At 39.7% G+C, this 12,063-nt stretch overlaps 1 protein-coding gene across 1 annotated transcript in view; it reads left to right on the top strand.

Annotated features, from left to right (window-relative positions):
- Nucleotides 1–12,063, top strand: part of LOC122551637 (leucine-rich repeat LGI family member 2) — a 46,383-nt gene extending 34,320 nt beyond the window's left edge. Inside the window, exons 7-8 of the mRNA XM_043693879.2 lie at nucleotides 5,844–6,008; nucleotides 10,596–12,063. Of these exons, the coding sequence (XP_043549814.2) occupies nucleotides 5,844–6,008; nucleotides 10,596–11,413 (983 nt within the window). The 3' untranslated portion in view covers nucleotides 11,414–12,063. The remainder of the gene's footprint in view (nucleotides 1–5,843; nucleotides 6,009–10,595) is intronic.

The raw sequence follows: 12,063 nt of genomic DNA, 5'->3' as shown, positions 1-12,063 counted from the left end.
TGTCCAACCAGATTGATTGTGGATCAGACAAGACCCAATCAGCTATGTAACTTAATAGGGAACTTAATTGATATTTCCTAAAATCTGGGAAGTCCAATCCACCCCTTGCCTGTGGAAGCTGTAGCTTCTTCAGCTTAATGAGGGGCCGCCTATGATTCCAGATAAAGGAACTCAGCCAGCCGTATAATTTACATAAAGCCGTCCTCGGCAGCATCACCGGAAGCATTCTCATAGGATATAGGAGACGGGGCAGGATATTCATTTTGATTAATGCTATTCTACCCAACCAGGAGATTGGCAGGTCTCCCCATCGCTGGAGGTCCTGCCTTATCCTTTCCAATAAATACACAAAATTAGCCTTATACAACTGACCAAATACTGGAGTAATAAAAATGCCTAAATATAAGAAACCCTCCAGGGACCAGCGAAAGGGAAAAAGGGAACCGTCCGCTAAGCGGGGTATCACAGCAAGGCCACCCATTGGCATAGCCTCCGATTTTGAAAAATTAATTTTATAGCCTGAGAATGCACTAAATGTATTAATAACTTGGATTAAGCGAGGTATGGACATCAAAGGGTTACTGAGGAATAGAAGAACATCATCTGCATAAAGGGTAATTTTATGTTTACCTGTACCAATCCTTGGGGCCACTATATTAGGATCAGCTCGTATAGCTTCTGCTAGTGGTTCAATTATTAGCGTGAATAACAATGGCGAGAGGGGACATCCCTGACGGCAGCCCCTACCCACACTGAAGCTATCCGAGCCTAATCCATTGGTAACCACAACTGCTTTGGGATCACTATACAATGTTGAGACCCATTTGGTAAACACCTGTCCAACACCAAACCTCTCCAATGTGTAAAACAAATATGACCATTCGACCCTATCAAATGCCTTTTCCGCGTCTAATGAAACCACTACTCCTGGTATCTTTCCCTGATGACAAGCTTGAATCATATTCAGAGCCCTTCTAACATTATTGGATGATCTACGGCCCTTAATAAACCCCGTCTGATCCTCCTTTATAATATTTGGCAGTATCCTTTCTAATCTCAGTGCTAACGTTTTAGAGAGGATTTTAAAATCTACATTTAGCAAAGTTATTGGTCTGTATGATGTACAATCTTCTGGGTCCTTTCCTTTTTTAAGGATAAGAGAGATATTTGCCTCTTTCAGTGAAGGCGGGAGACAGCCCTGACTATATGCATAGTTATACATGTCCATAAGTGGACCAACCAGTATTTCTGTAAATTCTTTATAGAATTCAGCTTGAAAGCCATCTGGGCCCGGCGCCTTACCATTTTGAAGGTGCCTAATTGCATCAACTATTTCTTGGGGTGTACGAGGAGCATTTAGGACCGATACTTGTTCCGGAGTTAGGTCTGGAAAAGTCAAATTTTTAAAAAATGACTGCATCCTCTTCGTCCTATCTTCACAATCCTGTGATTTATATAACTCAGAATAGAATTCTCTAAAGGTCGCATTAATCTTTTTATGATCATGAGTCAAAATACCCGTACTTTCCTTGATAGACATAATAGTCTGAGGGGCCTTTTTTTTCTTTGCAAGAAATGCTAAGTATCTACCCGGTTTGTCGCCATATTCATATAACCTTTGCTTTGCAAATAATATTTCCCTCTTAGCCGTTTGAGTAAGTGTAGTATTTAGAGCTGTCCTAAGAGCTGTAATCCTTTGCAATTTAATAATAGAAAGTCTATCAGTGTATGCTGTTTCAGCCGCTTTTAAGCGGGCTTCAAGCAGACGCTGTTGTTCTCCCTTTAATTTCTTCTGGGTCGCTGAGTAGGAGATGATCAAGCCTCGCGTGTAAGCTTTGATGGTCTCCCACATCATTGACGGGTTGCTAGCTGTACCTGAATTAATTTCTAAAAAAGTTTTAAATTCTTGAGAGAAGTACTTTACAAATTTACTATCTTTCATTAAGAAGGGGTCCATACGCCAATGCCGAGGGGATGTCCCACTGTTCCTCGCCTTAGTTTCCATATATACAGCAGCGTGGTCAGAAATTGCTATATTACCTATTTTACAGGATGATATGGAACTTAAAAAAATCGAGGGGGCAAAAAACATATCAATTCTGGTATGACATTTATGTGGATTAGAGTAGAAAGAAAAATCTCTACCCTGTGGATGAAGACATCTCCATACATCTACTAATCCTAATTCTTTGTTCAGATCCATCAATTGTCTAGATCTGGGAGATACTCCTGCAGTACTCTTGGGAATCCTGTCTATTTCCGGATCCATAATACAATTAAAGTCTCCCCCTATAATTATATGACGGGCATCAAAAGCCATTAATTTTGAAAAGGCTTCCGTTATAAATTTAAAGGGGTGTGCCGGGGGGCAGTACAAATTTAAAATCCCATATTCCTCTCCATTTATGAGGGCTTTAATCAAGATATATCGTCCAGATTCGTCTTTTATCTGCTTTAGGATTTTGAAAGGGAAATTCTTCCGAACAAGAATAACAACTCCCCTGCTTTTTGAGCTAAAAGAAGAAAAAAAAGGCCTGATCAAATCCGCCCTGTCGTAATTTCAAGTGTTCTTTATCTGACAGGTGTGTCTCCTGTAGGAGAGCTATATCAACTCTTTCCTTCTTAAGATTTGATAATATTTTCTTCCTTTTAAGTGGCGAATTACTCCCCTTGACATTCCAGGTGCACCACTTAACCGACTGATCAACCATAATCCTCTGGGCCAATCCGAGACCCCTCGGGAGGGGGAACCCTATCCAGAACATCCCGAGCATGGAACATGTAAAATTTACAAAAATAAAGCCTCTTTAATACACCCACAACAATACAGTAAAAAACTATTTCTAAATAAAAAAAATATAAAACGTATCTAAGTGGAGACTTTCCCCCTTGTTCCCAGGGGGTGTCACTTCCTCTCCAAAAATCCCTCATATCCTCTCCCAACCAATGCACCACCCTTGACCCAGGCACTCCTCAATAAAATGAGGAAAATTCAAATATAATACAAAGCTAGAGTTAACAGTGAGCACCCCACCCCCACCCCTACCAACACCTGGGTATATTTGGTAATGTTAATACCATATATAAACATATAACTATAAAATTACCAGTTCAACAAATAATAATTAAATATGATAATACAAAATAACGAAGGGAAAAACAACCCCGCTCCTAAAGACAGAGGTAAAATCGAATAAGGTAACCACCTCCCCCCACCAACATTAATCAAATCCCCCAGCTTATATATATATATATATACATTTTTATACATACACATACACACATATATACATATATATATACATACATACACACACACATATACATACATCCCTCATATATACATAAAATAATAACAGAAAACAACTCCAAGGGGGGGGGGGGGAGAAAATCTAATCCCTCTCCCCACCCCCCATGATAATATTAAGCAGTAAGGTAAGAAAAAAAAAGGGAGGGGATATAAACCAAAGCAGGGGGGGGGGGGGGGGAAGGCAGACCAACATCCATTATGTCCTACAGTTTATCTAAGAGAGTCCAAGAATTCCTTAGCCTTTTCTGGTGATCCAAAGTTATATACAGATCCTTCATGGTTAAAGCGTAACATCGCTGGGTAGCGTAAGGAGTACTGAATATTTAAGTCCCTTAAACGCTTCTTCACCTCGTCGAATGCCTTCCTCTTTCGAACCAGAGCCGGGGAAAAGTCCTGAAATAGCATGATCTTGGATCCTTTGTAGACATAGCTTGGGGGTCTTTTCCGAGATTTCTAGAGGCTTCTAGGAGTATCTGCGTCTCCCTGTAGCTCTGCAGCCGGAACAGGACCTGGTGCGGGCGCTGGTTCGAGCTGGGCCCGCGTATTGCGACCCGGTAGGCCCATTCCACCCTTACCTGGCCTGATCCAGCTTCCAGATTTAAAAGTTGTGGCAGCCACTGCTCCAGGAATGCTGTAAGCTGGCCTTCCTCTTCCCGTTCGGGAAGGCCCAGCAAACGAATATTTTTTCGGCGACCTCAATTATCGAGGTCGTCAATATGATTTTCCAAGGTCCGGACTCGCTGCTCGAGAGTCCGGACCTGATCCACGGCCGATTGAGCGGTTGTCTCGGAGGTCGCGGCCTTTAGCTCCGCCCCTCCGACTCGGCATTGAATTTCTTCAATCTCACGGTCGTGCTTCTGCAGCGCGGCCGAGAGCAACTCCCAACGATTTCTGGATTCGACGATAAAGGCATCGATCTTCGAGTCAAGCTTGGAAAGCATTTCTGCAAGACTTGCTACTGTAGGTAAGTCCCCCGGGGCGGCTGTGGACGCCTCTGCTGCAGCTGGAGAGTGTGGGGGAGGGGTTCCTGCTTGCTGAGAGCTGCGGGCTCCCTTCCCTTTAGTCATTTTAACGTAGGATTAAGTTGCTTAAATGTAATATTACACAACTAATTGAGTTACTAAACTATTATAAATGATTTATAAGTGATTTGGTGAGCTTGGTAGGGGGTGGGTGACCCACTGTGCCCAAGTCTTGGGAGGAGCACTATAGACTCAGTCTTACTGGGTCGCCGCCATCTTGGATCCCCCCACAACTTTACTTTTTTAGTTCTCTCTTGATCAATGATCTTTCTTGAAATATGATATTAGAAATTGTCTGACTTCTATGTGACACTAAAATTCTCGAATTTTTTGAAAACTTTGTAAAACAAAATTTGTACATTGTAAAACGGTGTGTAATACAATGAAAATCAAAGCAATGTACTGTAGATTCTGGAAATCTGAAATAAAAAGTGAAGGGCTGGAAAATCTCAGCGGGTCTGGCAGCATTTGGAAGAGAGAAACAGAGTTAATGTTTTGCATCTGATATGACTCTTCTGTTCCGAGAAATAGAGTTATATTGGACTTGAAACGTTAACTCTGTTGGGTTTCTCCAGCATTTTATGTTTTTATTACTTAATATAATGAAGGCTGCTAGACAACTTATTCTGAATTTTCAACTTATGAACAAATGAAGTTATGTACATAAAAACAAATCACAAATATAATGTAGCTCAGATATTGTCAGTTCCCATTACAGATTCATCACTCCACACATATTTTCATTCTGCTTCTCTGTTGTTAGCATTGATTTGTGTAATGTAATTATTCCCTTTCATGTAGTTGTAAACAATCAATGTTACTAAAAACAAGTTAAAAAACATATTGGCAAGCAAATCTTGGTTTTAACTCTAAAATGCAGCTTTGGTGTAATTTTAGTTCTGCATAAGACAAAGATCACAGAGTATTATTGTCTGTTTTACTCTTTGTTTGACAGAGCAAAATTCATAATGTCAGAAACTGTTTTGTATCTTTAAGATGAGCATAATTTTATTTTACAATTCTTCCTCTAAACCAAACTGTAAAATCTTCTTATTTATATTTTTCTGAATAATTAGCCAAAGGTTATGAAGTTAAATTATTTTTTCAAATTATTTTGGATTGTCATGTCTGTGTACATTAATTAACCATGCCAAAACGCTGAAAATGAAAATACATCTGAGAATTGTGTCTTTTATGTATCAAACAGAATGATAATAATAGTATTCCTGGTCTATAACTGAGGAGATAAGAAGCAAAGTGGTAGAACCTCAAATCAGAAAACCAGCATGTGATAGCTATGGCTTCCAAACCACACAGAGCTTCCAGAAAGCAAAATCTATCTTTTATGACCTTGACATAGAAATCGCAAGAAGGCTGACTTAACATTAAAATCATGAAGGCAATTATGTGCTTAACACTGTAGGCTATTAATGATTCGGTAGGTAGAAGGTAAATCAGTTATGGTGATATTTATGTAATAACGACTAGTAAAAAACTGTTTTTATTTGCAGAGTTTGTGCTGCACCAGGTCTTACCATATGAGTCTATATCTGTGAACACATTCTCTTTTAAGGATGATGTGTATGTCGCAATTGCCGAACCTAATGTAGGAAACTGCAGAGTACTTGAATGGAGCTACATTGAGATGAATTTTAGAAGTTATGACAATATAACTGGTACGTATGATTCTAAGTAATGGCTATTAAATGTATTTGTGCATAACTTATTTGAATCCCTGTTAATATTTTAACGTCCTACGTGACCACATGGTGTTATCTGGCCCTCAGCCATACAAACAGGGAAGGAAGGAACGAGCCTTGTCACATATTTTAGATGTGGAGGAGCCATTGTTGGACTAGGGTGGACAAAGTGAAAAATCAACTAGGCAGAAATGGGTACTGCAGATGCTGGAGATTAAAGTCAAGATTAGAGTGGTGCTGAAAAACCACAGCAGGTCAGACTGCAACTGAGGAGCAGGAAAATTGCCGTTTCAGACAAAAGCCCTTCATCAGGAATGAGGCTGAGAGACTCCGGGGTGGAGAGATAAATGGGAGGGGGTGGGGCTGCGGAGAAGGTAGCTGAGAGTGCAATAGGTGGATGGAGGTGGGAGTGAAGGTCAGAGAGGAGAGTGGAGCGGATAGATGGGAAGGAAGATTGACAGGTGGGACAGGTTATGAGGATGGTGCTGAGCTGGAAGGTTGGAACTGGGGTATGGTGGGGAGAGGGGAAATGAGGAACCTGGTGAATTCCACATTGATGCCATGGGGTTGAAGTGTTCTGAGGCGGAAGATGAGGCGTTCTTCCTCCAGGCGTTGGGTGGTGAGGGAGTGGTGGTGGAGGAGGCCTAGAATCTGCATGTCCTCGGCACAGCGGGAGGGGGAGTTAAAACATTTGGCCACAGGGCAGTGGGGTTGATTGATGGAGGTGTCCCGGAGATGTTCTTTCAGGACCTGATGAAGGAACAACACTCTGAAAGCCAATGCTTCCAAATAAACCTGATGGACTGTAACCTGGTGTTGTGTGATTTCTAACATCTCTTAGAGATATACTGAAACACTTCACATGTAATGAAAGACTTTCTCATCTTGGTAGATAGGCTTAGAGTTGATCTCTGTTGTGCAGTGAGTTGCCCCTGCCATGTGCTTTTTTGATCCCTGCTGTGAGCTGAGTTGATCTTTGTCATGAGCTGAGTTGATTCCTGCTATTTGTTGTGTTGATCTCTTTTCTGTGCTGAGTTGGTCCCTGCTGTGAGCTGAGCTGATCCTTGCTGTGTGCTGCATTGTTGATTTCAGCTCAGATACCAGTGAAAGACCCACAATGGGTATTGGTTGCCCAGGTGAGATTCTGATATCCATCCATCAGTGTTGGAAAGTCCACGTGCATTAAAATCAAGTGAGAACAGGATAACATTTTGTCTTCTGCCATTTGCTCTGTAGAGTCACCCATGTTGGTGATGTATAAAGGAGCTTCAGTGTCACTGGACTGCACTGCACTTCCAAATCAACCCTCAGCTTTTGGAGGGGAGGATGTCAGGGTTATGCTAATAATGTCATATTTCAGTTCAGAATTTACTGAAGTCTTAATTACATTGTTCTAGTCAATTGTGCTAGGCTGGCCATTGATAATGCATTTGTGTAGATTTATACAATTTATAAGCTTTTGTATGTGACTTTGTATAAACAATCTTTTGCTGGCTAACTCTTAACTGTAAAATCAAAGTTGTGTACATTACATCAGTATGTCCAATACACTGGATTTGATTAAGCCATCTTTGCATTATCTGTGATTCAGTCAGAATGATAGTAGCCATGAGGTAGGAACTACTAAAGGACTATTTCAATATGCTTCAGTTTTTAAGAATGAATAATTAAACACAAATGAAGATAATGAATCAAAAATCTATATCAGTAGCAAATCAAACATAGGGAAGAATTCCAGCCTCCAAGTGGAGTAGTCAGGTGGGAAATGAAAATGAAAGAATATGAATTTATAAACCAAACTAATTAATGTCAGTATTTCGAGTTCCACACTTCCTGGATTATATATTTGTGGAAAATTATTAGAAAGCAATGTGGACATATTATTACTGTTTTATATATAAATAATTTGCACTCAATCTTAGTTCAATTTGCCATCTCATTTTGAGATTCTCCCATTATATACCAGTCTGAGTCTCAGAGTGAAGATGTAACTGAGTTTCAAGCCTCAGTCAGTGGCATTTTACAACTGGTAGCCAGGAAGTGCAAATGCAGTGTATGCTAAATATTCATGAGGGTCATTAATGTGGATTTCCCAAATTATTTGATGCAGAGGCCTGCCTTACACCTGATGTTGACAGCAAACCAAAACGTGAATATGAAATCCTTTGGACACAGACAGTGTGCACAGTTTATTGCAGCCTAGATGTCAACAGAGCAACCTTGAAAATGAGCAAAAGTTGAATAATAGTTTCAACAATTTGACAAAACCCTCAATGTAACACATCAACAGACTGAATGTGAAAAGAATTGTTATGTAGACTTTGTCACGAGCCAATGGGCTGAGGAATGGCAGATGGAGTTTAACTTAGATCAATGTGAGGTGCTGCATTTGGAAAGGCAAATCAGGGCAGGACTTATACACTTAATGTTAGGGTCCTGGGGAGTGTTGCTGAACAAAGAGACCATGAAGTGTAGATTTATTGCTTCTTGAAAGTGGAGTCACAGGTAGATAGGAGAATGAAAAAGGTGTTTGGTACGTTTTTTGTCAGTATAGGAATAGGGAGGTCATGTAATGGCTGTACAGGACATTGGTTAGACCACTTTTGGAATACTGCTTGCAATTCTGGACACCCTGCTATAGGAAGGTTATTGTGAAACTTGAAAGGGTGCTGTCAGGGTTGGAGAGTTTGAGCTATTGGGAGAGGCTGAATAGACTGAGGTTATTTTCCATGGAGCGTTGGAGGCTGAGGGATGCCGTTTACAAAGGTCCTTTATAAAGCAATTTATAAAATCACGAGGGGCATGGCTAAGGTAAATAGACAAGGTCTTCTTACGGGGTAGGGGAGTCCAAAACTACAGGTTTAAGGTGAGAGGGGAAAGATTTCAAAGGACCTAAGGGGGAAATTATTCACGCAGAGGGTGGTGCGTGTATGGAATGAGCTGCCAGACGAAGTGGTGGTGTCTGGTACAATTGCAACAATTAAAAGACATCTGGCTGGGTATATGAATAGGAAGGCTTTAGAAGGATATGGGCCAAATGCAGGCAAATGGGACTAAATTTATTTACGATATCTGGTGGACATGGACGAGTTGGACCAAGGATTGGTTTCTGTGCTGTATATCTCTATGATGTAAATATTACAAAGTTCCAAAACCATAAGTCCTTCTGATTGTGAGTGCAGGTCAATAAAGTTGAAACTTTATTGCTGGAACAGCACAGCAGGTCAGGCAGCATCCAGGGAACAGGAGATTCGACGTTTCGGGCACAGGCCCTTCTTCAGGAAGGGCCTGTGTCCGAAACGTCGAATCTCCTGTTCCCTGGATGCTGCCTGACCTGCTGTGCTGTTCCAGCAATAAAGTTTCAACTTTGATCTCCAGCATCTGCAGACCTCACTTTCTCCTCAGGTCAATAAAGCCATGAAAGAAATGCAACAGGATTTTAGATTTCATAATTGGGATGTCCTGGTGTCTGTGAGATTCTCATAACTTAAGAAAATGATACCAGAAAGGTCAGAAATTATGGTAATGGCCTTTGGTCCCCACAAGACCTTCTCTTCCTCCAAACTAATGTCTACTAGTCTTGTTTTGTAGGCCTAAGTCTCTGCTGATTTACTGCTCTTTTGGGCCTTTATGCTCCTTTAACTCGCAACCAGTTCTGCTGGTACTGCAGCACTGGTGTCTAAGTAATGTTGCAGCCAGTTACTGGCTGGATCCATCTCAAAGTTATGAGATGGATCCAGGCCTCAGTGATGGTAACAACTAAGGAAATGGATTAGGTTTGAGACAGTTTCAAAAGTGAATGGAAAAGGCTCATCCTTTCAGAATTGTATGTGTGTGTGTTTTCCACCTGCATCTCCCAATGCTTAATAGCTGTTATGATTCAGATTGTGAATATAATATGTGATAATCAGATAATTAGTAGCTGGTTGCTTCAAGATTCAATGTTTTGTTTTTTAAAAGGAACTAAAATATGGGAAGAAAACACATCTCTCTAAGCAGAACCATGTTCTCCCCTCTTCTTATCTCCATAACCACTCTTCCTCCAGACCTACTACCTGTGAAGGATCTTCATGTTCCTCCAATCTGACCACTGCTGCATTCCCAATTTTTGAGTGTGCAATTGGTGATTTGATCTGTAACTTAATAAACATTGCACTCCTGTTGATAGCTGTATTTTCAGCTGGTCTCCCAAACCCTTTTGTTTCCACCTCTCCTTCTGTTTTTAAATTGGCCTGTAAAACATTTTTGATTAAGTTTTCAGTCATCTGTCCTAATATAGCTTTGTATAACTTGATGTCAAATTTGTTCCTGAAAAGCACGTGGGATGCTTTACTGCATTAAAAGCATGCATAACTGCAATTCGATATTGTTTTGAGCAGCCTCTTCAATGTCTTTCTCTCTCTCTCTCTCTCTGGTATACAGCCTCTTTATGTAAAAAGGCCCTTTTTGAAAGAAGTGTTCATCAACACATCTTTCACATTTATTGAGGTGTGTGTATTTGGCATTGCGTGGCCTTACCTAATGAATGCAATATGAGATAACAGCTCTGTACTACTTTTACAGGTCAATCGATAGTTGGATGTAAAGCAATACCTATTCAAGAACAAGTCTTTGTGATAGTTGCACAACTCTTTGGTAATTCTGTCATTTACAAATATAATGAGAGCTGGACCAAATTTGTGAAATTTCAAGAGATCAATGTTTCTCAGATTTCAAAGCCAAATGATATTGAGGCATTCCAGATTGAAAATGAATGGTTCTTCATAATAGTCGACAGTTCGAAAGCTGGGTTATCAACAATATATAAATGGAGCGGCAAAGGATTTTATCCTTATCAGACTCTGCATGAATGGTTCAGAGACACAGACTCAGAGTATGTCAATATTGATGGGAAATCATGTTTAATATTAACAAGTCAGTCGCAAGATCCAACCATCTTTGAATGGAACAAAAAAACAAAACAGTTTGTGCAACAAAGTACAATGCAACATATGGAGGATGTTATAGCTGTGGAAAGTTTTAGAATTAAAAATGATCTGTTCATCTGCCTGACAAAATTTATTGGAGATTCTAAAATTATGAAATGGAATATAACACATTTTGTTGAAGTTCAAGATCTTCCTTCAAGAGGGTCAATGATACTGCAGCCATTTTCATTTAATGATCGACACTATTTGATCGTAGGAAGTGACTACACTTTCTCTCAGATTTATATTTGGGACAATCAAAAGAAAGCATTCATAAAATTTGAAGAAATGTATGTACAGGCCCCTCGGTCTTTTACTGCTGTATCTACAGATCGAATGGATTTTTTAATTGCTGCAAGTTTTAAAGGTAGCACTCAAATTTTTGAGCATGCAATTGTTGATTTGAGTCTGTAACTTAATAGAAAGACATTGAATCCAAATAGGTGAGTTAGATTGCTATTGAATCTTCTGAAGTAAAAGCAGAGAAAGTTTGAGCAAATATAAAATATTGAACAAAAAATCAAATATATCATTAGAAGAAAACAGAGCCATGGAAACTGAACAGTTGGGCAGTCTTGCCTTTCTGTGTCTGCTGATTTTCTTCCTGGGAAAAGCTGAAACACGTAATTTTCCCCGTTATCTGTCAAAGATGCAGTTGCAATGACTGTCATTTTGAAATTGCTAACCTCTAAAACAAAAGTATATTTATTGACGATAACAAAGTAATTTTAGAAACGTGCTTTCCTTTTACTATCAGTACATTACCTGCAGTAGCAAAATATTTATGAAATGAGCTCTTGTTCATTATTAATATATATTCTAAGTTTAGGATATGCATATTACAATTCTAACATGTAATGTTAGGTAATAAGTACAAATGTCCAAGTTATAAGCAATCTTATAGAATAAAATATTCTTCCTGAATTAACACTATATTAGCTGGCTTACTTGTTGTTAGCACAATTTACACAGCTCATTTGGATAGGCAGACTTTGAATTGGCTCTTTTTTTGACATGAGTAATTTCCACTGCTGAACTATGTTCACCATATATGATACATTTTA

Source organism: Chiloscyllium plagiosum, unplaced genomic scaffold, assembly GCF_037043375.1.
Source record: "Chiloscyllium plagiosum isolate Xiang-an unplaced genomic scaffold, Cpla_swu_hap1 HiC_scaffold_1, whole genome shotgun sequence".
Lineage (NCBI taxonomy): Eukaryota > Metazoa > Chordata > Chondrichthyes > Orectolobiformes > Hemiscylliidae > Chiloscyllium > Chiloscyllium plagiosum.
Note: the sequence above shows the minus strand (reverse complement) of the source record. Positions and strands in the feature narration are given on the sequence as shown.